The sequence below is a fragment of the Aspergillus multicolor genome (genome assembly GCF_047715735.1).
Source record: "Aspergillus multicolor strain CBS 133.54 unplaced genomic scaffold BDW74scaffold_43, whole genome shotgun sequence".
Taxonomy (NCBI): Eukaryota; Fungi; Ascomycota; class Eurotiomycetes; order Eurotiales; family Aspergillaceae; genus Aspergillus; species Aspergillus multicolor.
The window spans coordinates 195,413-222,018 of NW_027395994.1; the positions used below are offsets into that span (position 1 = coordinate 195,413).

The 26,606-nt window shown below is 49.2% G+C and overlaps 7 protein-coding genes across 7 annotated transcripts; 4 read left to right on the forward strand and 3 right to left on the reverse strand.

Annotated features, from left to right (window-relative positions):
- Positions 1-2,289: 2,289 nt before the first annotated feature.
- On the forward strand, positions 2,290-2,711 carry BDW74DRAFT_183280 (uncharacterized protein; the record flags this gene model as incomplete). Its single annotated transcript, XM_073730473.1, has 2 exons — positions 2,290-2,401; positions 2,497-2,711. The coding sequence occupies 2 exons, from the start codon at positions 2,290-2,292 to the stop codon at positions 2,709-2,711; spliced, it is 327 nt and encodes a 108-aa protein (XP_073578691.1).
- A 1,505-nt stretch (positions 2,712-4,216) lies between these two features.
- BDW74DRAFT_183281 (uncharacterized protein) lies at positions 4,217-4,729 on the forward strand (the record flags this gene model as incomplete). The annotated part of the gene is made up of 3 exons (XM_073730474.1): positions 4,217-4,290; positions 4,391-4,546; positions 4,615-4,729. 3 exons carry the CDS (start codon positions 4,217-4,219, stop codon positions 4,727-4,729), a joined length of 345 nt encoding a protein of 114 aa, XP_073578692.1.
- Positions 4,730-5,289: 560 nt separating this feature from the next.
- On the reverse strand, positions 5,290-6,045 carry BDW74DRAFT_183282 (serine protease; the record flags this gene model as incomplete). The annotated part of the gene is made up of 1 exon (XM_073730475.1): positions 5,290-6,045. The coding sequence occupies one exon, from the start codon at positions 6,043-6,045 to the stop codon at positions 5,290-5,292; it is 756 nt and encodes a 251-aa protein (XP_073578693.1).
- Positions 6,046-7,372: 1,327 nt separating this feature from the next.
- BDW74DRAFT_188837 (uncharacterized protein) lies at positions 7,373-9,150 on the reverse strand (the record flags this gene model as incomplete). Its single annotated transcript, XM_073731821.1, has 4 exons — positions 7,373-7,669; positions 7,756-8,141; positions 8,200-8,681; positions 8,768-9,150. 4 exons carry the CDS (start codon positions 9,148-9,150, stop codon positions 7,373-7,375), a joined length of 1,548 nt encoding a protein of 515 aa, XP_073578694.1.
- Positions 9,151-12,463: 3,313 nt separating this feature from the next.
- BDW74DRAFT_183284 (uncharacterized protein) lies at positions 12,464-13,379 on the forward strand (the record flags this gene model as incomplete). The annotated part of the gene is made up of 3 exons (XM_073730476.1): positions 12,464-12,652; positions 12,773-13,255; positions 13,350-13,379. 3 exons carry the CDS (start codon positions 12,464-12,466, stop codon positions 13,377-13,379), a joined length of 702 nt encoding a protein of 233 aa, XP_073578695.1.
- Positions 13,380-14,462: 1,083 nt separating this feature from the next.
- Positions 14,463-18,092, forward strand: BDW74DRAFT_183285 (putative feruloyl esterase; the record flags this gene model as incomplete). The annotated part of the gene is made up of 4 exons (XM_073730477.1): positions 14,463-15,668; positions 15,740-16,056; positions 17,626-17,744; positions 17,839-18,092. The coding sequence occupies 4 exons, from the start codon at positions 14,463-14,465 to the stop codon at positions 18,090-18,092; spliced, it is 1,896 nt and encodes a 631-aa protein (XP_073578696.1).
- Positions 18,093-24,568: 6,476 nt separating this feature from the next.
- BDW74DRAFT_162755 (methyltransferase family protein) lies at positions 24,569-25,469 on the reverse strand. The gene has a single exon (XM_073726009.1). The coding sequence runs from the start codon at positions 25,414-25,416 to the stop codon at positions 24,685-24,687; it is 732 nt and encodes a 243-aa protein (XP_073578697.1). The 5' UTR covers positions 25,417-25,469; the 3' UTR covers positions 24,569-24,684.
- Positions 25,470-26,606: the final 1,137 nt, after the last annotated feature.

Here is a 26,606-nt window from a genome sequence, read left to right on the forward strand (position 1 = left end):
TCACATTTACCCTTTATATACACTCGTTTTGCTCCCCAAACAATTAAGCTATGTAACTTTCATGTCCGGGGAATCTACAGAAATCTATTGTAGTTTATAATTTTGGGCTCAGGTTCAGACTTTTTTGCCCCCAAGATCATTGTCGTTGGATATATTTGTGGGTAGCAGAGAGCGTGGTGGTTTGTATACTGGCTTGCCTATTGGGAATTCCCCGGGAAAATAAGCAGGTATACATAGTGCTAGGTAAGGTGCTCTTTCGCCTCCTGTCGAACATTCAAGATAAAAGATTACACAAGTTGAGGGGCCTATAACTTGTCTCCAAAATGTCGTTTGGTGCGCTAGTTGCTGCCTTTCTTGATCTGAAGGGAGGACTATAAACTCTTAAGTCGTCTATAGCTGGGGCAAAAGAGATGATTCATAGATGTCCCGGATTTATTGTCCGAAATATCCTGGTGGGGCCGTGAACAGCTGTCAATGCCTGTCATAGCCGCAATTAGACAAACTCCACTTATATTGAACTTTATACAATTTACGCTCGGTATCGATGCTTTCGTCCTGTACATTCTGCACACGTTCTTCTTTTTTTGTTTTGAATTAATCTTCTCACTTATAGATCTCATATGCTTGGGTAGCCTGCAATAGTATGTGGACAAGTCAAGATGATTTCGTAGACTATTCATTACGTCAAAGACCGTATATATGATGTAGGATAATTATTGCAATCCAATAATCCTTGACCACAATATATGGTTGTAATCCACACCCCACAAGCGGATATTGTCAATGACGCAAAGTTGATCCGTAAATATTGATTGTGAATAAATCATAAATCTGTCGTATGCAAGAATTGAGTCAGGGTTTCGACCCCAAAAGTATAAAATACTAGCAAGCAGTAAAAGGAAACTTATTCCTGTTTGATAGAGCCTGCCGATCCGTCTTAAACCAGTGGGATTTTAAGAATATTCTGTGTGCAAGAGAGGAAGGTACAAGTCTTAAGGTTAAAAGGTTATATAAAAAACTAAGTAAAAACCAAAAGGTAAGATAGCTTAGTTTTTAAAAACAATAAATGGTTACTAAAATTATTAAATCCTGTAAAAATAGTTCTTTTAATATATAATATTTATTAAATTAATATCATATTATTGTACTTTATTAAGTATGTTTAGTTAAATTTATTATATTATTTTGCTTTAACTAATATTAGCTAAGAAGTTATATTATTAATACTACTGTATTACTATAATTAGTGCGTTTCTTGTCATTCACGACCGAGGCAAATAGCCTACCTTGGAATGGAACCACTGGAAGGGGCCCCATTGGCGAATCTGATTGTTTGCCTCTCATCTATCACGAGGCGCTGCCGCATGCGATAATCCCCCATGAACAATAGGTTAGGTTCACGTCAGCGTTGACAGTCCCCTGCTTGTTCGCTCAGACCTGGCCTACGCATGTCTACTGGGCTATGTTATGGGCGCCTGAATGGATGATATGTTGCCCGTGGGACAAACATCCCCTGGGATCGCAAGCACGATCAATGAAAACGAGCTGTATTAGCTAAAACAATATCGGGGCGGGTTTAATGGGCTCTCATAATGACGCCAAGGCCTTTATACTCACCTTACACCAGTGAAAGAAGTTGGTTGAACAGTACGTGCACGGTTGGCTTTTGAAATTCAAACACATCATCCCGACCATTCTGAAATCGCTGGTATATGATTATCGTAGCCTAGAAGGTTTTTAGGTTACTGCTGTATTGCATCTGGCCTAAATTTATAGCAGCAACCTCTTTGCGGGGTCTGCGCGGGGCCGTGCGGTAGAGCAAATTCAAGCTGCATTTAAGGGCATGTACGAGTGATGTGGCAGTCGTTTTCCCAATGTTGCAAGATCACATGGTAACTGGGTCCGGAACGGGGCGAACGTTCCCCGTAGATATAAGGCTCAAGACGACCCCGGGCCCTTGTAGATCGATATATATGGCATAAGCTATCAGTGTAGTTCGCGTCTTCATTGGATACATAAAGGCCGTGACTTTTGTTTGGTAAGAGGGGAGAGGATCAAGGCAAACAAACAACCCATGCTTTGCTGAGAACTGCACCAGTAAGCCAACGTGCATGGCTTACCGTGGCCTCGAGCAGATATAGCTATAAATCTGCGCCCATTGCCATCTTAAAAGCACTTTTCCGTTGCCTTTCGTGCTAACTTTACTCTTCCTGATCCCGGATCTGACATCGGAAGGTTACTCCTTGGCTTGGTCATCCCTACCCTAATCCTTTCAAATATCAAACCACCATGGCTTCAACTACCTCCCATGATCTGACCGAACGCATCGCCGAGGGCAACTATCGCTGGTTGCTGACCCCCAAGGAGCGCTCGCATATTGCATCGCTGCTGAACTGCGATAGTAAGTTCCCCGCCCAGACATCTGAGATTCCTTGTCTCTCTGATAACCCCCTCCGCGAATCCCGAATATCTCACTATTGCTTTAATCTCAACCAGTCAACCGCATCACCCTCCATGGGAACATAATGGAGCAAGATCGCCAACAATGCGCGAACTGTGGAAAGCACTCCGGGCTCAACGACTTGGTCGACAACGCTATGGCCAAGGGGGTTCATTCGCCCGACTTTATGCTTGGGGTCTTGGGAGAATGGCCAGAAGAACAAGAGCCCCGCCCACGAGGTGGTCTGCTCTGGGTGCGGTACCCAGTTTGAGAGTGCTTTTCCGTGTCTTACTCTTTTGAGGACTGGATTTAGGCTCAAAGGCTTGCTGGCCTACATGCACTTTTTCCTAGTCCATACTATTTATCCGTACGGAATGCAACATCACCGTTCTTGGCTTTTGAGTTGTTGCTAGCTTTATGGAACCTGTGAGGGTTGTCCTTGATCCATCCGCACGAGCAAACCCTACATCTTATCAATTTTCTTGTCCGCTGCCATCCACTTGACCTTAAAACTATTTTACTCCAACGGTCGTGCAATGGGCTCAATGGCGGGAGCCGGTGATTGTATCTAGCTAGTACCTAGGGTAGTTGACAATGGAGACATTTGGGATCCCCGAGGCAATGGCACTGTTCATGAAACAATTTTTCTACTCCCGTCACACCACTGGTGTTAAAGAGTTGTGCATCGGTGGGAAATCGATGGGTTTGCCGACCAAATCCAGCTCCAGCGAACGGCGCTTTTACGATCAACGACCGGGTTGCCAAGTCGGTTTGAATGAGGAGAGCCAGATTAAGAGGATCAACAGCGCACCACCATTGGATGTTTAACGTATCTAGCGTTGATCTGGCCACTGTTTCCGGCGTTTCTGCTTGAGAATCCGGCCAAAAACGGCCGACGCGTGGCAGATAGTGTCAGCTTCTGCAATACGCGTCGGGCGCAGAAGACAGGCAACCTGTCATGCACCTTCCCCGGACTCCGAGCCTTACGTGCATCACGCAGCATACGCCGGTTCCCTGCAGCTGTAATTGCGGGGTATGATCCCCTAGTGGATACTGGTAATAGCGGCTTCAAGGTACTCTCCGGTTTCAATTAAATGGCTGATGATTATCAGCTTCTTGTACTGCGAGATAGGCTCGCTCAAGGCTGCTAATAACTTGCTCTTGCTACTCTGTGTGATGCGAGGGCTTTCTAAATCTCCGCGTGCAAATCCCACCATCATGAAACTAAGGCAACGGAATCGTTTGTCGGAGGGTTGGAATAACGTAAACCCTACCTATCATAGATTTGCCGTCTGCTAAGTCTGTCCGGCTGGCTGATTGGATTCGGATAAGCAGGCACGGAGCATTCCATCATCCATCTCCGACCAAGGGCATGTGGTAGCGTTATGACATATTTTTATGCATAGCCCGCGATCTCGATTGGGATAAGCAACCGCGATTGGCTATCATTGGATGTATTCAATAGCAACTGCCTATTATTAACCTGTCGCGTCACAGCGGCTCTATAGCTTACGCCTTCCGCAGACCTTTCATGACTATAGATGCATCCATTGCATCGGAAGCTCATTGATTCCAGGGAATAGGCTGACATATCATCAATTTTGACGCTCTTGAGTCTCTATGATCTAAACAATATAAAGTCATCGAGATCCTCTGTCCACGCCAGAGTCTGACTATTTCTGAATTCACCCTCCGGCACTTTCTCACTTCTTAGTCTTCTCTAGGTATATCAATCATCTACAACTGCGAACCCTTTAACGGATCACCGAAGTCACCATGAGATTCGGGGACTTCAGGGACAATATCAGGCCGGGCGATAGTTTCGAGTTCGGGTGGGTTGAGGTGGACAAGTACGTACCAGATGGTGGCCTCCGAGGTCTTCACCGCGTTGACAAAGCCAGCATGGCCATCTAAAAATCTGTTTCTTTTCCTAAGCTAACATCCCCGCAGCCAGATCCCCGACCAGGTCAACTTCTGGCTCACGCACTACACCGACGACGGGAGCGGAGATATCAAGCCCGTCAAGCTAACCGATCGCCCCGTAAATCCTCATAACGAGGACAGCATTTCCATTCCTGGGGAGACGACACGCCAGTTTGTCTGCGCGTACGTTCTTTTTCACCTTGTCTCTGTACCGTGTTATCTTCCACCCGCTGACCTTGGTGGCGCGATAGAAACAATTACAAGATCTGGTGCCTGAAGGCCGAGTCTGACCCAGAAAACGACAAATCTCCATTCTGCGAGTCCAGGCCATTTCAAGTTATCTGTGATCAGGGGTCGCGGTGTTAAGAAAGTGGTTGGTTTCACGAGAGACAGATAAGCTGTATTGTCTGGTGTGGAGCCTTGGTATGGGTTTTTGTTCCCTGCGTTGGGTTTTTCCCATGCTGTTATGTGAATGCAAAGGCTAGCCAGCTTGTAGCGGTCTAGGAATACCTACCTAGCATTATTCTGAGGGCCAACAGAAAGCTCTCCGGGCAGTCGACATTTCCCTCATAGTACTGCGTAGCCTGCTTAGGGGTATCACCTAGCTTACGTGCGCTGGCATCACGTGGCTTAAGGCACATATGGTAAGCAGACGCATAAAGGCTTGATCTTCGCACATTTCCCGAGGTCACTATCCAAGGTTGCTCTGTTTGTCACGTTTCCTCCATTCATACACATCTAGTCAGTCCCCTACACCGCGTAACCCAAGGCCACTCTAAAGGATCAAACCACGGATAATAAACTAATAAAGGTACTCTTCCAAGGTTATTTTGTGTCTAGCTCACACTTCCAGGCATTACATCACTATTAAATACGAAAATAATAACAGGATGATACATAACATTGGACCCTTTAACCTTATCCACTCAAAACCCAACAACTCCCGTAATAAAACTCCTTAAATATGCCGTACTCGCATACACCCCCGGATATCCCGCCCTCGCACATCCCTTCCCCCACGAAACAATACCAACCAAGACTCCATCCGCAACAACCGGCCCCCCGCTATCCCCATAGCAAGCGTCCTTCCCGCCCCCCGGAACCCCAGCACAGAACATACCCGCCGTGATATATTTCTCGCCATGCGCAGCCTTACATTCCGTTATGCTCGTCACGTCAACCGTCACAGCGCGTAGGACCCTCGAAACCGCCCCTATCTCCGCTACACTCCCCCACCCAGAAACAACGACTTCGTATCCGGCCGCCAGATTCGCAGAACCAACAGCAGGTAAAGCGACAGCCTCAATCCCCGGTCCATACTCCAAAGCCTCGGCCAGCGTCAACACTGCAATATCATTATCCACCAGAGCCACGCTGTACTGCGGATGTATGGCAATCGACGACACATTCACGACCACTCCGCCGGCATTGTGGAAACTTGACCCTGCGCGGATAGAGAGGCGGTTCTCAGTTAGCGCGCTACGCACGCAGTGCGCTGCTGTTATGATATGAGTTGGGCTGATGATGCTGCCGCCGCATGTGCAGGCGCCCCGGCTGAGCAGCGCAACTTGGTAGGGGTAATCGAGAATTGAGACCTCGGTGCCGCCGACGATGGAGGGGCTGAGCGTATCTCTAGTCCACAAGGAGGAGAAGGTGGGGAGGAGGATTAGAGGGTTGAGCATGCTGGTAGCGATCGAGATGTCACTGTCTAAGGTACCAATGGAGGCAGCCGAGGGGTGTTGTAGAGCACGAACTGTGGAGGTAAATAGGCATGGTAGTGCTTTAACTACGGCCTCGGGCTTCTTTATAAACCATGCTAACCCAAACTCTTGTCCTGGGCGTTCCTACTTACGCCATCCGTTTGATACCACCCACATGGCACGGTACGGCAGAGCGTGGGGTATCCCGTGAGCCTCCTGTCGACATGATGCTACGCTGTGTAACGAGAAAAACACGACTATTGAAGATAGCAGCACGGAGCACGTTGGATTCATCAGTGGCTATCTGAGCTTTGCGCGATGCAATTTGCGACAATTTCGCCGAGCGACCTGGGCAGGTGATCCTTCGGCACAGGAACAGGGCAGATCGTCGCACGGTCCCTTTGCTCTCCTGAACGTTACACGATTGATAAGGAAATACGAAAAAGCAATGGGATCATGTCATCGCTCCCCAGCGGTTGCTCTGAGACTTATCTTAGGGTCTTTTGCTTGGGGATTGGTCCTGTTGATTAGAGTAGCGTGGCAGTTTGCTCTTGTGACTCTAGAAGTGCAGGTGAAAATTGGGCAGAACGGTCTGATCATATCCAATCAAGGCAGATTTACTTGAGCGTGGGTCGACTCTAGAACCAACGATAAAGGAAGCTATCATTAAGGTGCTCACTCATCATCATAATCGGACCTCCAATGCAGTTCAACTACCTGGCATTACAGGGGCCAATAAGCGCCTTTGGCTGTGAGACAGGCCTGGGATCGATCAAGAACGGCACGCAATCATTGAAGATCATGAGCCATATCAAATCCTACCCAGGTTCTCTTCTGACGTGGTCACCCGACCAGGGATACCACCTCGCATCCATAAGTATTCTCTTCAGTTGGAGATACGGCCAATAGCCCACTCATCTGTGCAATCACTCCTCCCTGATTCTCACTAGCCTCTACCTACCTAGGTAGGGGGTTTCCTTCCCTGCCACGTCAGGGGCCGTTGTTCTGACATGTGATGGTTGCTACGCAGGACGGCATTGGCTCTATGTAGTCTGAACAATCGCCATCCGATTGAGCAGCAAGCTTGGGGGATACTGACTACCACGCATTGCATATAAATAACGTCCTGGAATTGCATCGAAAAAAATCAAACCTAAAGTCTTATAACCAGAGTCCCGAATGGACGTAAGATAGCCATACAATTTCATATTATACCATAATACATAAGTCTTGAAATCTCCCAACCTTGGGCCAAAATGGGTCATCCATCTTCTGTCCCATGCGTCAAAGTCACCAAGCCCTCTCTTCGTTATATATGCTCCACCATCGCAGCATGCTTCTCCGACTCCCCTTCCATCCCGAGTTCACTTTCAACACCTTGCTCTCCCGGTCGCGCGCCGCCGGCAGCCATCTCCTTCTGCATCCGCCTTGCGACCGAGACGGGGTTCCCGCCCCGCAAGAAGATATCGTCTACCTCCTCAAGACTTAGATTCGAGGTCTCCGGGTAGAGGAAGTAGACCACCGGAACGAAGGCGAGGTTTGTCGCCATGAAGATTAGGTATGCTTTCCACTTCAGGCGCTCGATAATAATCGGGGTTATCATGACCTGCATCAAAGAAGTAGAGAAGGTCAGTTACCATCCCAAGTGAAACTCCTCTTTGGGAGAGAACTGTACAGGGAAAAAAGACATACCACAACGAAGTTCCACAGCCAGTTCGAGCTAACTCCGATCGCCGTCCCCTTGGTTCTCGCGTGCAGCGGGAGGATTTCCGGGACATATACCCACGGAACGCAGTTCATGCTGGCGCCAAAGATGAACATATATGTGAAGAAGAAGGCGATTGAGGCGGAAGCAAAGGATTTGCCCCGGTCGCTTCCATCTGATTGTGAGAGTAAGGCGGAAACCAGCATCATGGAGATACTGAGACCCGAGCAGCCCCAGACCATCGTTGAGCGACGGCCCATCTTGTCGAGGGTTAGCGAGGGGATCAGAGAGCCGAGCGGGAACATAAGTTGGATGCAGCCGGCGATAATCTGGGCGAGGCGATGCTCGAGGCCGACGTTTTGTTGCAGGACGGCTGTGCACCATCAGTCAGTAGCTTTGATGAGGAATAAAGGAGTTGGAAGAGGACGTACTAAGGATATAGTACACAACCAGGTTAATACCACCCGCCTGGTTCATGAACTGCACAAACCAAGCGAGGAAAATCCGATAGCGCGTGTCAAGCTTATCCTTCTTGAACGTCGACGCCCACGACGTACTCCCCTCGGCCTCCTCAGCGGCCAAAAGCGCCTGCTCGATTGAGTGTGCCTCGGCAATGATCTCCGGGTCGTCGATGAGCTTGTCGTAGATGGCCGAGAGGACTTCCAGGGCCTCTTGCTTGCTCCCCTTCTTCAACAGCCAACGTGGGGACTCGGGGACCCCAAACACGACGAAAATCACCCAGAGCGCGAACACGATCTGGAAGGCCAGCGGCCACCGCCAGGCAAAGGGGCCGCCGACGAAGCTGAATGCAAAGTCCCACCAGTATGCGAATGCGATCCCAATGCCGACGAACATGACCTCTGCGGAGACGAGGCGGCCGCGCATTTTGCCCTGGCAGATTTCGGATTGGTACCTGTGTGTTTGGAAACCAGGATTAGTTTCAACAGAAATATAGCCAGATCACCACTGGACGCGGGGTCAAGTTAGTGGGGGACGTACATGGGCACAGTCGACGTCTTTAGACCGGTCCCGACGCCCGTCACAATGCGACCGACAATCAGGTGGCCGCGACTATACGCCGATGCTTGCAACGCAGCGCCGACGATGACCCACCCCATCGCAAACCAGATGGTCCGCCGCCGACCGAGCCGATCGCCGATGAAGAAGTTTCCAAAGCATCCGACCAGACAGCCAAGGTTGTAGCTGGAGGTGATGAACCCGGTCAGTGTGTCGCCAGGGTGTCCAAACTGATTCAACCAGTCTTCGTTCTCGAGGATGCCCCCGAATACACCTTGGTCGTAGCCGTAGAGGATGAATGCGCAGAGGCAGCAGGACGTTACTGCCACTTGCAGCTTCCTGCCGCGGCCAAACCAGGTTCGCATGTTGAACAACCTTCGTCAACTTTACCACTTAATTCCAGGCTTCGACTTGACCATTGGGTACGACCCCGGGGAGCCTCCAGGCTTTAAGCGTTCTGTTTTGGAGGCAGTCATAAAGTCCGACGGGAGAATTAGTTCCGATATTACCCATTAGTACCTGCAGGTAACCCCACTGCTTGCCCCCATGGGGTAATGACACCCGTTTCCCGGTCGTTGGAGAACATGCCTTAGGGCTCCGGGTGCTTGGAACTTCCTCCCTTGGCCTCTCTCCACCGAGATCGAACCTTAGCACTTGGGAAGGCAGCTGTAGCCACCAGCACCAGCACAAGCCTTTTGGTTGGAGTAAAGCTACTTAGGTATGATGTCAGTTCTCCTGCACTCATTACGTACTCTTTCAATATTACAATACGACTCAATGGCCTTACAGAATTGATTTCTTGCTTATGCTAAAGCCTGGCTGTCTCGTTTGCAAGCTGTCGAACAGGGAGGCTTATACCATGTGTGGTACCGAGAGTAGGGCTGGAGCGAAACAGTGGACTTGAAAATATATATCTGCGTCACAACAAAGATAGCAGCTCAGACTCAACAGATGACCTATTGCAATGGACAGTAAACTGGCGTGATTTAGCAAAATACCATACTTAGTATCAGCTCCTTCAGCTTGCGGCGATTTCAACTGGTGGCGTCCGGCGTTGAGTCTGAGCAGGGCTACGGAGACGTGCACCAAAAGTTTCCGCGCGCGCTAGTAAGCTTGGCATAGCCTTGAAGGATTATTACATATAATTACCATAAAAAGGCCTTTTGTAGTTACATAAAGAGTACTATACACCCCGGAATGCCTATATAGGAAAGATAAAGTTATTTAAACACCCAGTTATTATTATTTTCTAGTAAAGCAAGATTTTAACACTTAGAAAGCTGCCCTTTTACCCTCCAGCCCTTTTAATTACGTGTATCCTAATCCTTGCGAGCCTTTTAATACTTGTTACCTCCCTTATAGCAAATAACCTCTTATATATATTAAACTAGCCTCTTAATCTAGTATTAAATTATTTTTTAAGGCAGCTCTTCCCACGCTTTATGCCATGCTGCTTTACTAGTTTTCTTATCCCAAGGCGCTCCGCGTGAAGTTATACGCTTCTTTAACCAGGCCCATGCAGATTTAATAGTATTAAGATCTAAAGAATTACCAGGCTAATTTATAATTTTTTAAACCTTTATAATATTATATACACGTTGCTAGATGCGGTGTCTATGGGCCGGGGCACTATTTTTAAGAATAACAGTATTTAGGCGCTTAATCTTATATTCTTAAGCAAACAGGATTAGGAGAGGCTTAAGAATCTCCTAAAAAAAAAAAGATATTAGTATTATTCTGCAGAGTTAGGGATAGCTTTATAAACTAACTGTCTAGTATTAATACTAATTAATCCCTTTACCAGCGCTTCTCTTTAATTTGCCGTTGGCCTTATTTTACCTTTACTAGGGTTTGCGGACACCTCTCCTTGGGCGTAAATTAAGGCAATTTATGGCTATACTAACCTCCTATTCCGCTTTAAGAATAGGCTCCAGCTTTTAATTTAACTCCTTAATCTCGCGGAGCGCTTAACACTTTATCTGGGCTGTCTCCGCTTTAAAGATGTGTAAAGGCCCCTTCTTATTATATGTAAAACACCCCTAAATTATAAAGTTAGAGTATCCCTTCCAGCGTCTTCGTATACAGGTCTAATCATGTTTATTTACAGTTATTCTTTATACTTAAATCAAGCCGCGGCGCTGGCCTAAAATAACTAAAGTCTTATTAGTAAAAATCACGCATTTCCAGTCTTTAATTATCTAGTTTTTATAAGCTATACAGAACTCTAAGTGTTTAATTTAAGCGCCTTTAGTTAAACCAGGTTTCCAAGAAGGCTTAACAAGGGAGAGGCCATGTTTATAAAGAATTCACAAAATAGAGGAATAAGAAATACCGGCTTTAAAGGCAAGAATCTCCAAGGATTTCTCGCGCCTAGAATAGCTTGCAGTAACTAAAGTTATAATAGCTTTTTAAATAACTTTATTAATCTTAACAGGCCGCCCGGAGCGCTTGCTATCCTTAATATATTTAATATATACTTAATAAATTCTGGTAATATCTGGCCTGTAGCCTCGGTGCTTGCCTTTTTTTATAATATTAAGTACTAAACATAAAGGGATCTCTAGAAGCTTAAAGATCTCTATAGTATACTTTTTAATAGCTTAAAGAGTTAAAACTTGCACTTAAACCTTATTTAGATAAAACCCGCCCCTGGGCATGTTATATAAAGAAACCGGCGTGATATTTAAGAAGGTAAAAAAGGGAGATCTGGCAGTTAATTTAAGCTAATAATTAATTTAAGACACCAAGAATTTATTAAGATAAGTTAATTACAGTATAAGGATAATTTAAGGAAGTTTACTAAGTTACAGGATTAAAACACAAAGGAGCAAGGTAAAGAAGTAATTATATTAAAGGTATTAAATGTGAACATTTCTATGGTGATTGCCTTACATTACTGAACAAGTAATACCTGGCTTGGCATCCCTTGGCACGCGGAAACTTTTGGTGCACATCTCCGTAATCTTCAACAAAGCGGGATGGGGTCTCCGAGTAACAATGAGCCCGGGGTGTCACGGTGGATTGTTTTGGTTAACGACTGTAAATAGCGACAAAGTGATGTTCCAAATTCTGTTTCGATGGCGTTTGGTGTACAAAGATTTTATATTCACCACAGGATCAAGGATTAATGATGCTCATAGTTTGAGTGCTGCTTGACAACAGCCTAGTGAACAGACTGGGAATCTTTTGAGATGCTCTGAGAATCGCAGTTAACATACACCCCATCCCATCAAACCAGTCTGTCATCCTACTTGTCAAATACGAAAAAATTTGTGTTTATCCAGTATGCCAAAGCGAAAAACGCCCACACGTAGCAACGGCACATCCAATCAGCAGGTCGCAACATCATGAAAGCGGCTACGTCAAGAGGCTATCGACAAATAAGACCCATTTCGCTATTTGCCTTTCGACTGCGCAACGCTGATTCTCCAGCCCCTGGATCCCGTCACCGTGCTGAACTGTGAGTAGGTCGACCGAGGATGAGCGGTGTTTATACGGACGTGGATATGCGCCGTGAGTCTGCGCGTCCACTTCTCTAGCATCTGGCACCTGAAGCTTTCAGCGAACGAAGCCTTATCCGTCTCCCTATATAGATCCAACACAGTGTCGACGTTTACGCTGCCCGCTGGCAAGGCAAGCGCCGTACACAGGATCGAGGCACGCAATGGGGTCTTCACAATGGCCGGGAATTTTGCCGCCTGGGGCCATGGGCACCACTTATACTGGCAGAACCTGGCATTCAGGGATGACGGAACTTCTAGCCCCATTCAGAGGCTGGACGTCAAGAACGAATTGCAGAAGGAGGACGCGGACGAAGCGAAGCCGCAACTCGACGTTATGCCATTGAATGCGGACGGATTTTTGCTGGTTCGATTGCTGTGCATGGATAGAAACCGGCCGCATTGCAGTCGGCATAGGTATGTCTCGACCTAAAGATAGCCTCACCTGGAATAGAGTTCTTGACATCGCCATTAATGGACGCCGCAGGGATATCCTGATACACCTTCCAACCACCGAAACAAGATGGACCCGCGACGGAACTGCCCCGATACCGGGCCAGTCCCTCATAAACCCGCACGCCCTGCACATAGTCCGCCTCGGCGAGCGCCACGTCTACTACGCGACCAACACCAGATCATCGCAGTTGCCATCGATACAAACACCGAGGTCTACAGAGCGCTTGTCCCAGGCACCGGGCTCAACCGCGCATGGTCGTTCCACTACACGCAGTTTTTGACCTCAGGCGGGCCGTACACCGGACTCCTGCGTCTCAACAGGCGCGAGGTCCTGGTGAGCTTCATCTCCTCGCCGACCGCGCCGCCAGGCGTGAGGCTGTTCGGGCCGTCGTCGGATTGCGAGATTCTAGTCGTAGACGGTGCAACCGGGCGCTTCGTGCAGCAGATCCCCCTGACCAAGGACCCGTGCAGCGCAAAGATTGTCTGGAAGCATGCCTCGGGCATTATCCTTGTCGTGGGTTCCAGTGGGCTGCCGGCAATAAGCCCGGAGAGCAGATGTGCACAATGTTTCGTTATATTTCGGACCATGACCTGACCTTAACGGGAAGTCAACCGTCCCAGATGTGGGTCGGAGTTAGTGTTTGATATACCGCAGAGAAGACACTTCCAGCACAGGATATACGGGCAACGCATGAGACGTGTATAGGCGCTTGGAAACCCAGTTCAAGGTTTCCCTTTGTTTGGGGCATGACTTTGTTTAGGTATATATCTGGAACCGAATGGGAAAAACAACAACCTGCACCATATTTTCCATCACTCTACCATACCTCGGCCCGGATCCGAAGTGCGCAAGCTGAGCCGCGTTAAGTGTAACTATGTACCTAAGTATGTACAAATGTACCTTGGCTATGGTTGCCTCCCAACCGGCCATGCGTACGTAGTATTGGGTAGATCGATGATGCATTGTTTCATTTTTCAGCTTGATGAAGGGAACCAGGTACCTATGACATGAGTGGAATGTGTTTCTTGTACCGGGGTAGGCTCCAAGCTCATTTAAATGATCTACCATTAGCATACTGCCTCCGGGTTAAAGATATCCAAAGGTACCGTTATAATATACAAGGTTGATAAGCCTTGCGGAGCTAACTAGATAGGTAGGGGCCCAGGGAGCCTTAATACCCAAATCCTTACTAATGTGGTTAGTATGGCTGTGTATGGTCGGCGCGCAGTATGGATGCCATAAGATGCTTAGTACCAGCTCAACGAGGATCCTGATCGGCAATCATGTTCAAAATGGTGTAGGGGGTTGGCAGTGGTAGATGCAGTATTTTAAGGGCCGACACCGTACCTTAGGGACTACGCTAGGATGAATGTTTACGCAGAACCAGGAAACAAAAACCTGTTGCCTAAGCCCTGTTACCACGTGCAAAGTGGAACTGTGACCCACAGCATGAAACGGGCGGGTGGAACCAAGCAGAGAACCCGAGTACGAACTACCCTACTTAGCTGTCGATCCTTGGAACTCGCCTTATATTAAGCCTGAGCCCCTGGATCGACGTCATCCATACACAGTGTATCCGAATCACGGCACGGCAATTCGCATTCGGGATGAGGGCAGAGTTTTCATCATCCCGTGGTTTAGGGGTATATATACTCGCCGTGAAGCGCCTGAGAGGTAACATTTCCACTCTACCTCCCTCAATCTCTTGACTATCCCCAACATGAATGTCACGGCGTGCTCACCGGCAACGTTCGCCTCAACCTCCATCTACGGCGCCGAGATCCTCTCCCTCTCCGCCGCCTGGGTCTCCAACTACAGCTGGTTTGCGCCTGCTGACTTCAACTACAACCACGGCGACGCCGCGGTCTCAAACGCACAGTTCTGCAACGTCACCGTCACATACACCCATCCCGGCTACGATGACTCCATCACCGTTGAGAGCTGGCTCCCTAAGAACTGGAATGGTCGACTTCAGGCAACAGGCGGCGGCGGCTGGAATGCAGGCCGCTTTGTGCTTTCGGAGTTCTTCATGACGGGCGCATTGGCGGAGGGATACGCGACGACGACTACCGACGCCGGACTCGATACATCTGGTCCTGGGTCCCCTTTGGCCTGGGCGCTCAAGGACCCCGGAAACGTGGACATCCTCTCGCTTCAGAATCTGGGGTCGCGCTCGCTGAACGATCAGGCTCTTTTCGGGAAGAGTTTCATTGAAAGCTTCTACGGTCGCCAGCCTGAGTACTCGTACTGGAGTGGGTGCTCGCAGGGAGGTCGGCAGGGCCTCATGCTTGCCCAGCGCTATCCCACAGCGTATGATGGTATTGCGGCGAGTGCGCCCGCGCAGTCTTTCACCAGCTTGACCTCGGGCGTATACTACCCCCAAATGATGAAGCTCTGGCTTGGAGTCAACCCGTTGGCGTGTGAGCTGGAGTTCCTCACCCAGAAGGCTGTCGATCACTGTGATCCGCTCGACGGTGTTGTCGACGGCGTCATATCGAATGTCACGGCTTGCAACTACAACCCTCTCTCCGCTGTCAACCAGACCTTCCACTGCGACTCACTTAACAAGACCATCCCACTCAGCTACGGCGCCGCACGTATCGCCGAAGCCGCATGGAATGGTCCGAGGACCAAAGACGGCGAGATCCTGTGGTTCGGCGTGAACCCAGGCTCCGATATCAGCTCGCTGGGTTCGACGCCAGGACAGAACACCACCACGTCCACCGGCACCGCCAGCCCAGACCCGTGGTTCGGCATGTTCGTCGCCAAGAACGCCAGTTTTGACCTCGCTTCCATGACCCACGACCAATACATTGATTACTTCCACCGCGCGGTGCAGCAGTACAGCAGCTTCATTGACGCCAATGATCCCAACCTCTCTGAGTTCCGTAAAGCGGGTGGGAAGATGCTTGCTTATCATGGAATGGTCGGTCCCTTCTAGTATAGTCCCGTTTGCCCTTGAATCACCGAACTAACTCCTTATCTGTATGCGCATAGGCCGATCCCTCAATCCCGACCAAAGGAACAGAATGGTACTACGACTCCGTAACGGAGCAATTTCCCGATGTGCAGGACTTCTACCGCTTCTTCGAGGCCCCCGGTCTTGGGCACTGCTCCGGCGGCGTGGGCGGACAGCCCAAGACCGTCTTCCATGCGCTCCGTTCCTGGGTTGAGAACGGGACTGCGCCCGAGTCTTTGCCCGTTGAGTTCGCCGGCGTTGACGGGACGACGCAGAACAGAAATTTGTGTCCTTATCCCGCGCAGATGGAGTATGTCGGTGGTGATTCTGCAGATGCGAAGAGCTTCCGCTGTGTGTGAGGTGGGTTGAACAGAATAAACCCTAGCACGTCTCTGCTGGCTATCTTGCGTTTGATCAGTTTGGCTTACCATAGGCGGGCATCGCCGTACACCTGCCTGCAAGTCGATACGATACCGTCAAAAAAGGGCCTCATCACGAGTTGCTACCGCAATTAAACAGCGCCGATAGGGGGGCCTAGCAATGACAGTGGGAGATAAATGCGTGTATTTTAATCTTTTGTTTCTTTTGCTGGTGGACATCTTGCCGTGCTTGTATATATCTTATTCTATCATGTCATCTCGATATTGTACTGCGCAGGGACCACATATTTGCTCAGCATACTTTCTGGGGACAAAACTGACTAGGTAGCCATTTCATTTTGGTAGGCCTGGAATTACAATCATATGTCGTTACCTATTGAACAGAGGAAATCGTCCTTCATATTGCGACTGACGTCGATAAAGGAAAGAGCATATGCTCAAGATCGACAATACCCAGGTCACAAGTGCAGGGAACCCCTGCCATCCAGGGCCACCTCTAAATGAACCCTTAAATCAACCATGAAAGAATACTGCTTACACCTGCGAAGATTCCGAGCGTTCCAGCTCGATGAATGGTTTGATTTGCTTCCTACAGCCGATGCCCGAGCCCTGCTGCTAGCCATGACGCAACAGCTACCTCGAGCCCATGACCTTCTTCATCCGTGTATCCCTGCGTTCGCCCATTGTTCATTCTACGTATCATTGGAAAAGGGATGTCATTGGTACCGAGGGCTTCCGGATGAAAGCTGTCACACACAAGCGGGGGTGCGCTTACGCAATGGCCAACAGTCGATTGTCGCGTAGATCTCATAAGCTGGTGGCACATGCCCTTGGCCCGAGGGCTCATCGGGTCCACGGTAATCACTTATGCGCCGTTCCCAGGTCGTATCCTGCTACCACAGGACATTGGGAGCTCAGTAGAAACCTGCTTCCCATTACGGTGCGGTGACCAGACGGAGGATATGGGTGACAGAACCGCTCTACTCAAATTCACCGCGGGGTCCAGGCTGCGGAGTTCGCAATGAGTTACTCCGGGGAAAATGCAGATCGTATCTGAACTCTGCCGTCCAGCGGCTGAGATGTACACGGACTGGCTGCGTTTAGATGGGCAATGGCATTGACCAACCGCATCAAGGACTGTTACTGAAGACAACCTTAACTTTCCCATGAGCTCTTACAAGGTGACTGTTCCATTGCCAACGCATCAAAGTTGAGTTTGGACTGCGCGGACAACTACTCACCCCTCTCTACTTACCTACCTGGGTAGGGTATCTCCCTGGCAGCACGTAGTCAACTCCGCGGATCTCCTTTCCTTGAACTTGCAAATGATGAGCATGGCAGGTGCGACGCAAATCCGCTTGAAGCCGCCACATGGAACCGATTCGGCGAATGGTATTAACAGCGGGGTATAAATTGAGTGCCTGGGTGTTCCTACCATCCCATTCCCCTTTATTCCCATCATCCCATCATCCCATCATCCGTCTGCTTTCTTTAATTCTTAGCTGCCCATAACACAATATAACTTAAAACTCCACGTCCATCAGGCATGATCGCCTCCACAACCTCTCCTCGCACCCTACCGAACGCACCTCCGACGGCGGCTACCGCTGGATCCTGACGCCCGACAAACGCGTCCACATCGCCTCAATGCTCGACTGCGACCGTAAGTACACGTGCGCCCAGCCTGATCACCCTCTCCCAGACCTCCCCAGCAACCCTCTGGACAATCCACTAGCTAACCCAATGCACCACCATAGTCCACCGCGTCTCCCTACATGGCAACGTGATGGTCCAGAACCGCGCCCAGTGTGCCTGCGGCAAATTCAGCGGCCTCGACGACCTCGTGCAGAACGTACTCGCCGCCGGCATCCATTCCACCACCTTCATGCTCGACGTGCTGGAGCACGGTCCGAAGAACGGCAGCCCCTCGCATACCCTGTCTTGCTCTGCGTGTGGCGCGGCCTACGAGGGTCTCTGGGACTGGCGCCACGCTGGTGGGAGCGTTTGGTAGACTGTGGCGCTTTCCGTGGGCATCGCCAGCGCCTGCTATGGCAGTTTGACTGCCACGGGCGATTTGACTGCGATGTTGGTTCGTGATGGGCGGTTGATTCTCGGGTTTCGGTGGGACACTTTGCGAGCTGTAGGTGGCTTGATCTAGATGTACCTGTGTTGATGCATAGCATTGAACGGGATAATGCCATAACGCCGTGGGGTAAGAAAACACCCAACCTCTGGTGTATCTATAGCCGCAATAGTATATTTATCTGGAGTGGCCCCCCTGCTTGCTTAAGCTGGTATGTCTCTCCCTGGTTGTCGCTTTCCTTACAAGCATTATGGCCCGAGCTGTAACAGACTGGCCTGACCACATGGTTTCTGGGTATACTGTGAAGACATCCCGATCATGAGACTGGATGCGGGTACGAACGTGGGAGACGCTTAGCCAAAGGTGCAAACACCTGCCTGATCTGCAGATATCCCCATCCATATACAAGTAGGTTGCAACTGCATCCCCCACGCTACTTATCCGCCTTTTTTAGTATTAGGTACCTTAACTACAATCCCAGGTTGCTACGCCACGCCAAAGTCCTGATAAAGTATGATACATCCATCCACGATTACATAGTGCCACCACAAACACTCACCAAGACCGAATTTCGTCTGTGTCATTCTGTATTCTGGCTGGAGATTGTGGCCTGCGAATTCCAGATTTACTCCGGAACATGCCAAATCAGCCATCTACTGTGTTTGATTGGCCACAGCGCGGTATGCATGGAATTGCTGCAGGTGGCATCTGAATGTCAGCTACATACTACTCTTGGAGGCCTGTTGTCGAGCATCATGGCAGCGATGGTAATCCCAACGGGGCGGGGTAGGGTCACTGCATGTGTAGTAGTCTGAGAACCTAGCCCGCTCCAGTTGGGATTTTCTAGCCCCTTAATTTGAGCGACTTTTAGTTAAAGTAAAGTAATATAATAAATTTAACCAGATATACTTATTAAAGCAAAATACTATAATAAATTTATTAAGTATTATATATTTAAAGAACTGTCTTTACAGTGTTAAATAATTTTAGTTATTATTTATTATCTTTAAAAACTAAGCTACCCTATCTTTTAGTTTCTATTCAGTCTTTTACATAAGCTCTTTAACCTTAAGACTTATATCTTCTACTCTTACGCACAGAATATCCTTAAATCCCACCGGTTTAAGACGAATTGGCAGGCTTTATCTGACAGCGGGGGGTCAGATAATATGATATTGCTTCTCCGCTAGTCCGCCAGGCTAACCCGGTGTTAGGATAAGGCTTGCACACCAGTTGCTTTTTGCCTATGGCTGAAGTAAAAACAGGGGATTGGCTTATTGGGGCAGGAAAGAGATAACCGGCTGGTGCCCACACACAAGGCTTTACTTTACTTGTTATTTTAGCTTGGGCAAGTCTACATATTACTTACTAAGACACCTAGGATTTTATTTTTTTCCCATTAATGTAGCCATGCCCTGCCTATAAAAGACCGTGCCCATTGTCTTAGGGTGAATGCATTAGTATGTTACTATGCGTCATTAAGTATAACGTATTTATTAGGTGATCCGCCCACCATGAGTTATCCGCCCACCCTGTAACCCATATAAAACTATAATTTTTAATTTCCTATAACTCAACAGCAATAATAGTTAAAAATATAGAAAAATAAAATTTTATTAGAGATATAATATAAATTTTATGGAAATTCTAAAACTTAAGAAAAATATTAAGTTTAAACTATTAATTACCTTATATTTAATTTATTACTAAAATACAGCGGTAATTAATATTACTAGGCTAAATCTCATCTAAAAAAAATTTAGATAATATTTTGAAAATATATAATAATATAAAATTAATCTTAGGTACTCTAGGCTTAAAATGGTGGAATTGAAATTAGTTAAAATTCATAATTTTGTATGGGATACGGGATGGGCGGACTACCTGTGGTGGGCGGATCACCTGATAATTATGTTATAGGCGGGGAGGAACTTTGAGTGTACTGTTAAACTGCGGCAACATAATGGTCCAGGACGGTGTGCAGTGCTTCTGCGCCAAGCACAGCGTTCTTTATGATCTACTAGAACGCCCTCCCGGCAGACATCCATTTTAGCATTGTTATGCCAGTAGCCCCTCGCACGCTTTGCCCTCCTCTAGGTGTGGCGCCATGCACCCTGGGTCTTTTAGTTGTTATCGCGAGGACTGGGATTCAGTTTGGCCAGCGACGGTGATTTAGGCTCGGGTGGGTCCTTAGTTTACCTATGGCATTGTCTTGAAGCTGGACGGTTTGGTTTTGCTGCGTTGAGCTGTGGTGAGATTTAAAATAAATCATAGTTATTATATTTACAAAACTATTTCTTCCCTGGTGTATGTGCGAACCGCCTTACGAAGCCTACAAGTCGAGGGCAGATCTATCACAGCGCACAAGTCCGTTATAACTTCTTGTTCGTTTAACTGGTAGTATAGTATCTGTTACTATGCAACAAGTCTCGGCTGAACGGATAGGTTCTTCAATCTGGAGCCAGGCGACCTCGCTGGAACAGACTTTGCCACTCGCTTATGGTTCCCACTAAGTGAAGGGGATATCAACTCCGGGTCCTTCTACCTGCAGATGCGCGGGTTTCATACGCAGCACGAAAGAGGTTTTATCGTACTTGCAGGTCGACTGCCTTCATCTGGGGAATTACTTAACCTGTGCCCTTCCCTGGCACTTACCTAGTACCGTGTACCAAATTACTCGGCCGAAATTTACCCCCAGATTGTTAATTCCGATTATGGAGCTGGTGTTACCTCACGTAAGAGCGTTTTTCTTATCACTTGGAAGTCCCAAAACACCAGACCCCGAGCGAAGTCTCAACGCGGGGTTGCAACCTTGATCGCGCGAACGATTGGTGCAATTGGCTGTAGTACGCAAGGTAAGCATGGACTTGCTGCGGGTTAGTTTCTCATGGCGTCAGCAAACGCACCTCAGTCCGTGTAACCCCTGTCGCCCTTGACTGTGTCTCGAGCCGTACCATAATAATCAATGCTGTTTTGCTGCCCTCTACATGCCCTGGAACACTGGACCTGATACGGCCGAATAATACATTTGCTGCGTAATAATGGACTCGGGATGAGCTTGCCACGTGCAGGTAGTGATCCAGCATGTCAGGTAGTACGAGAGGCAAGGCATTTGCATTCACGATCTGTAACTAGACCTTGGCTGTAATGCTTGATCCGGATGTTATCAGCAGTGGTGGAGTGGCGCTGATATCAGAAATTGGGCGAGAAGATTGCAGATCGATGGATGTTGTTGCCCACCTGACACTGTGGTTTCTTTTTTCTTTTTGTTTCTTTTCTTTTTACTGCCTATAGGAGAGGTCATTAACTGTTTAGGGAGTCTCCACCGTAAGGGGAGCCACGCAGGCGCATACCAGTACACTGGGACTATGAAAAGAAGACAGAAGGTTCCAATTGCTTATTGTTAATATCTGCAGTGGAGACAGCGTTGTGCCAATTTAGATTGCGAAGGTTACGGTGCCAATTAAGCCGGAGGACAAATCCGCGCAGGCTCCTTCCAAAATTACCTACACCCCAAAGGCAGAGAAACGGTCAACCAGAATGGAGCATGCATAATACATGCGGGTGGTGAATTCTTGCAGCTACAAAGAGAACCTTGGATCAACGAGCGGATGCAGCGGATGATTAGAACCCCAGGGTGGTGGCAGCACGTCAGACTCGACACAAACCTGGTTCGGAGTGCGCGGAAGCCCGATGATTGGATCAGTCTGTAGAGGAAATACTCGCCGGACAACTCTGATCGTCACATGCCACTGCTTATTACATCATTCCAACAGCCTGTACGGAGTAAGGCCTTGAGCATCATAATTAGTGATACCCTCACAGCCCCCCAGTACGGCAGCCATCCCAACCGATAGGGCGTGTTTGAATATCTCCCCTTCTCTTATTCGCTGTATATCCTGTCTCCTCCCAAGCCTCTTCTAGAATTCCCATGGCCATGGCCTCAGCTACCCTCCTCCACCCTCAACACCAGGGCTTGCAGAAAATTCTCAGGACTGCATGACCTTGTTGCCAACGCGCTGGGCCTAGGCATCCACTCGCCCGAGTTTATGCTCGACGTGCTGGAGGACAGGCCGAAGCAGGGAAGCCCCAGCCACGAGCTGTTTTGCTCCCGCTGCGACACCAAGTTCGTGGCTGCGTTTTGGTGGGTCGATGTGCCTCGTTTTGGAAGTAGTCTTTTCTTGCTTCTACTAGTTACCTTCCCCGCGCAGCTGCGGTCGAAGATTGTTACGTTTGATGGCGCGATGCGCATTCTCTAGGAACTGTCAGGGTGCCTGTCGGCACCCCCATCCCGTCCTTCTTCAGGTACCAATCACTTGCGCCTGGTATCACGACCTATTGTCCAAGCATTAATGAAGCTGATTACCTACCAACGTGCCTTATCAATGGCCCATGCTCTCTAGCAGCCCTTAACACACAGGGGTTGAACCTCGCTTCTACTGCCACCACCATATAGTAGCCCCAGCCAGTTGTCTGGTTTGCCGAAAGTTTACCCAGTCCAATTTTGCGTATGAAATGATTTATCTTATTAGGCCCGGATTGGAATATGGGGGTTTGTTGCCTCAAGAAGCAGCTTGGTCACCGCGGTAATTCTCATTGCGTTGTCCTGCTCCCGTGAATGGCCGGGACTCGGTGTCCCTGTTGATACCATAGTACCCATAGTAGCAGACGTCAACCAACTCCGCGAGCAAGGGCGCAGATTCCTTCACCGCTGTAACCACCAGTTCCGATATAGGACTTCGCACTGAACCATTCCCAGGCACCGGGGGGGGGGGGGGGGGGCAATCACATCTGGGGTCCTGACGGTCGAGAGCTTGCGCACGGGGAGAGCTTCTCCGCTTGGGGCTTTCATCTATCTGGTGTGCTTCCCCTGGGAGATCGTGATTCTCTATGCTTCACCCTTGTCACTATCGCATTGCTGCCACATGGCCGTCTGTCCTCACTTCAGCTAGAGCTTTCTACGAGCGTTAACACCTAAGCACGTAGGATAGGCCCGGTAACAATCAGAGTAATTTCTATGAACTTTAGATACAACCCATGGTAATGAAGCAAGTCATATAGCAATGTGAGCCTACAACTAGCGATTGTGGCGCAGCGGAACTATTTGAACCTTAACAAGCTCCCAGGCTCCAGCCCCCGAACCATAACCAAACTACAATAATAGGAGCGATTAAGCGGCATCTAAATATATCCAGCGAGTCAGTTCGTATAGATCTCACGAGAGGTTTTACAATAATAAACCCTTCATCCCTGCTATTACCAGGTCTTCTAGGTCATTACATATATAGCTAGGTATTTCGGTAAATAGTTTGTGGTGTGCAAAGGGTACCGCGCGAAACTAGAAAATGCAACCAACGTAGTATTCGAGACTGCCTCACATATTGCTAGGTATGTTGCAAAAAGCGATATAGATTGCTTTCATCGTCGGGAGGCTGCTATCGTCGGTGGAGTACCAAGTTTTTGCTCGATCAGTGCAGTTATACCAAATACTTTATGTCTAATGACGGCTGTAACCGAGGGAAATAGCTCTGTGAAGCCCGTCAGCGTTGGAAATGTACTTGCCAACCGCGGCCAATTGTCAGCCTCGCGAGCCACTGCGAGTCATAAACGTGAAGGATCTGCCTAGGGTGAGTCTGGATCACCTGGTATACCGCAGGCCTACATAGCCTGGTCGCATTCCGGTCCCTATCTACCACAAAACCACGAGCGGAATATGAAACTGCTCGGCTGCTGGCTACCATCGATAGGTATGGTATCGCCAACAGCGCGTGTTCGCCGCTGGCGCCATGCAGTATCAACAAGCCGGATTGTCTCTACGGGGCAGAGGGAATGCAACAAGGCTCGCTAGACAGCACCCAATGATTGTCGGACGCGCAGCGAGAACCCTCAGGCTCTGTCGGAATGGGAATGTCTCCCGCAAAAACCAGGCCTCGGGAGATTCCGCTCAACCGATTCAATGCTCTCCTATTAGACGAAATTGTCCATGGGTCCTCTGACGAAGTATTGTCGTCTTCGAGGCTACCACAGACATTAGCGAGTAGGCCTGAACCGATATCCGGCATCGAGCCCGCTCCATTGGCCTCCTACGACGTCGTTACTTCGAAATTCGCTCGTGGATTCAGGAGTTGATATACCTCGATAAGGGACCAACCAATCATCGTCAGAAGTTATCCTCATCGATCGCTTGTGTTGGTTGACTGAAACCCAACAACGCCATTGTTGGTCATGTGTGCCGTGATTAGATATCGACCCCTGCATCCCGAACGATTACTGCAGAGCCTTAGTGCAGTTGCCTCGCTACCAGAACACTGGGACAATAAACGGGGGTCAGTGCGCCTGCATATCCAGGGTTGAACTTGGACAAGGGTTTAGATTCGAGTACTACAGAAGAAACGTGGGGGCTATGGAAACTTGAAAGAAGGTTTTATTGGTAAAATTGATATTGCTCTCCGGTTAAACACGCCCATAACGAATCCGTGGCCCATCGCGGAAAGAAAAGAAGACAATCACAAGGCTAAACCTAGAAAACGAATGGGATGAACCTCTTCGTCCGAGCACTGTACTCCACATATTCCAGCCCGAACGTCTTGATGAGAAATTCCTCTTCCTGTGTGACGCGAGCCCAAAATAGTGTCGGGCTGACAACGAACGCCCAGACAAGGGCAGCCTTGTCGATTATCCTGGCGAACTGAGCGGGGAACCAACAGCCCATCAGGCCGCCATCACGAAAGAGGAGCATGACCATGGCGACTGCGATAACCATGATCGCTGAGTAAGATGGGTGACGCACGTATCGGTGTACGCCGGTCGTCTTCAGCCCCGAGGACGGCTTCGTGATGTTGAAAGTGAACGAGGCGCCCAGATTGGCGTACGCAGCTAGACGGAGGAGACCGGCTGTAGTCAAGATCGTAAGAACAGTCGCTGTGTAGTTGTTCCAGTTGAAAAGCCCGCTATCGACGGAGGTTGGATCATTGTACGCAGGACACATGGACGGGCGCTGTGGCTCGGGAAGGCCAGCGAGGACAGCGTGAGCGAGACCTACGGCCGTGATGAAGTTGATGTGTCGGCGCATGGTAACTTGGTTGCCGGCGGTCATGAGGAAGTCCTTTTTCTGAAATGTGTTTGTCTTGGGCGGAGGCGAGGGGTTCGGGTCGCTGTTTGCGCGGCGGATGAAGTAGACGCTGGAGAGGATGGCCAGGGTGAAGGTGACTCTGGCGAGGAGGTCCATCGTTGGTGCGGGGACGGAAGTCATTGGGAGTGTTAAGCAGAAGGCCAGCTGCGTTCGAGGTAGATATTGGATTTGGAGGTCGAAAAGGTTAAGAAATCTGCTTTTCGAAGGACCAAAAGACGAGTAGGCGATGGGTTTATATAGGTCACTTGCACGAGTCGTGAAACACCAGTCCGGAAGTGAATTGACTCCACACCCCGAAACCCATTCAACTAATGAGGGTCAAGGCAGCCTATAGTCCAGAAGGCAGACATCAAGAACAACCGATTGTCGATCGTGACGAACCAACACACTCCCACAAACAAACCAACAATTGGAATCCCCCCGTGGACCGAAGCAAACACCCCTGTCGAGCGCCACAGGACACACCGCCGCAAATACCGATCCCGACTGGCCTGGACATGCAGGTTCGTGTCGGTGGATCTCTTGGTCAGATTCTGCAGATCTAGACAGGCCAGTGATTCTACCTATCACATGGCTCCACCGACTCGTCACGCTCCTGGGAAAGGCTATTGGCTGCGCGAGTGACGAGTAGAATCTTCGAATCTTCGAATCTCGGCACTTGCTTCTCGCCAGTGGGCCATGAGGCGTGGAATCTACAGCCGGGCCAGTCGGGACAAGAGAGAGACGATAATCCATCGGCAACTAAGTGTCATGGATTGGTGGATCGTCGGAGCTTTGAGTTCTGCAGCACCAGATGGGCGTCACGGCGCGCATGACTGCCTGTGCGACGGCGTCAGATTCTGCATGAACTATTGATCTCCACGACGAAATGTTAGGCGATTGGCGCTGCCGGCTGTTGTTTGTTTCCAGGTATTCGGGCTGCGTGCGTTGGGGTGGTTGGGCAGGCATGGCGGCAGGGGTCAGAATTTTCTTCAGCCCTCATGGTACTTTGCTCTTGCAATTTGATACATCTTGCCACTTCAAACAGAAGTGAAGTCCTGTATGCTACGGGTGAAAACCCAAAACAACGCGAGGCTATGAGCATGTTTCAATCCAGTCATCAAACACCACCAATCCACCCATCTTCAAGTTCAGACGACTGACACCGGGGATCGGGGGACTCGACTGGAGCCCGAATTTGGAGCCCCACATAACCAAGATCTGGGCTCGCATCAGCGTGGACCGGTCCATTGTGCTGGGGCCAGGCGCGTAGCGGTGATGTGACGGGATGTGATGTATCAGATTGCCTGACGCCATTCGCAGTCAATCCG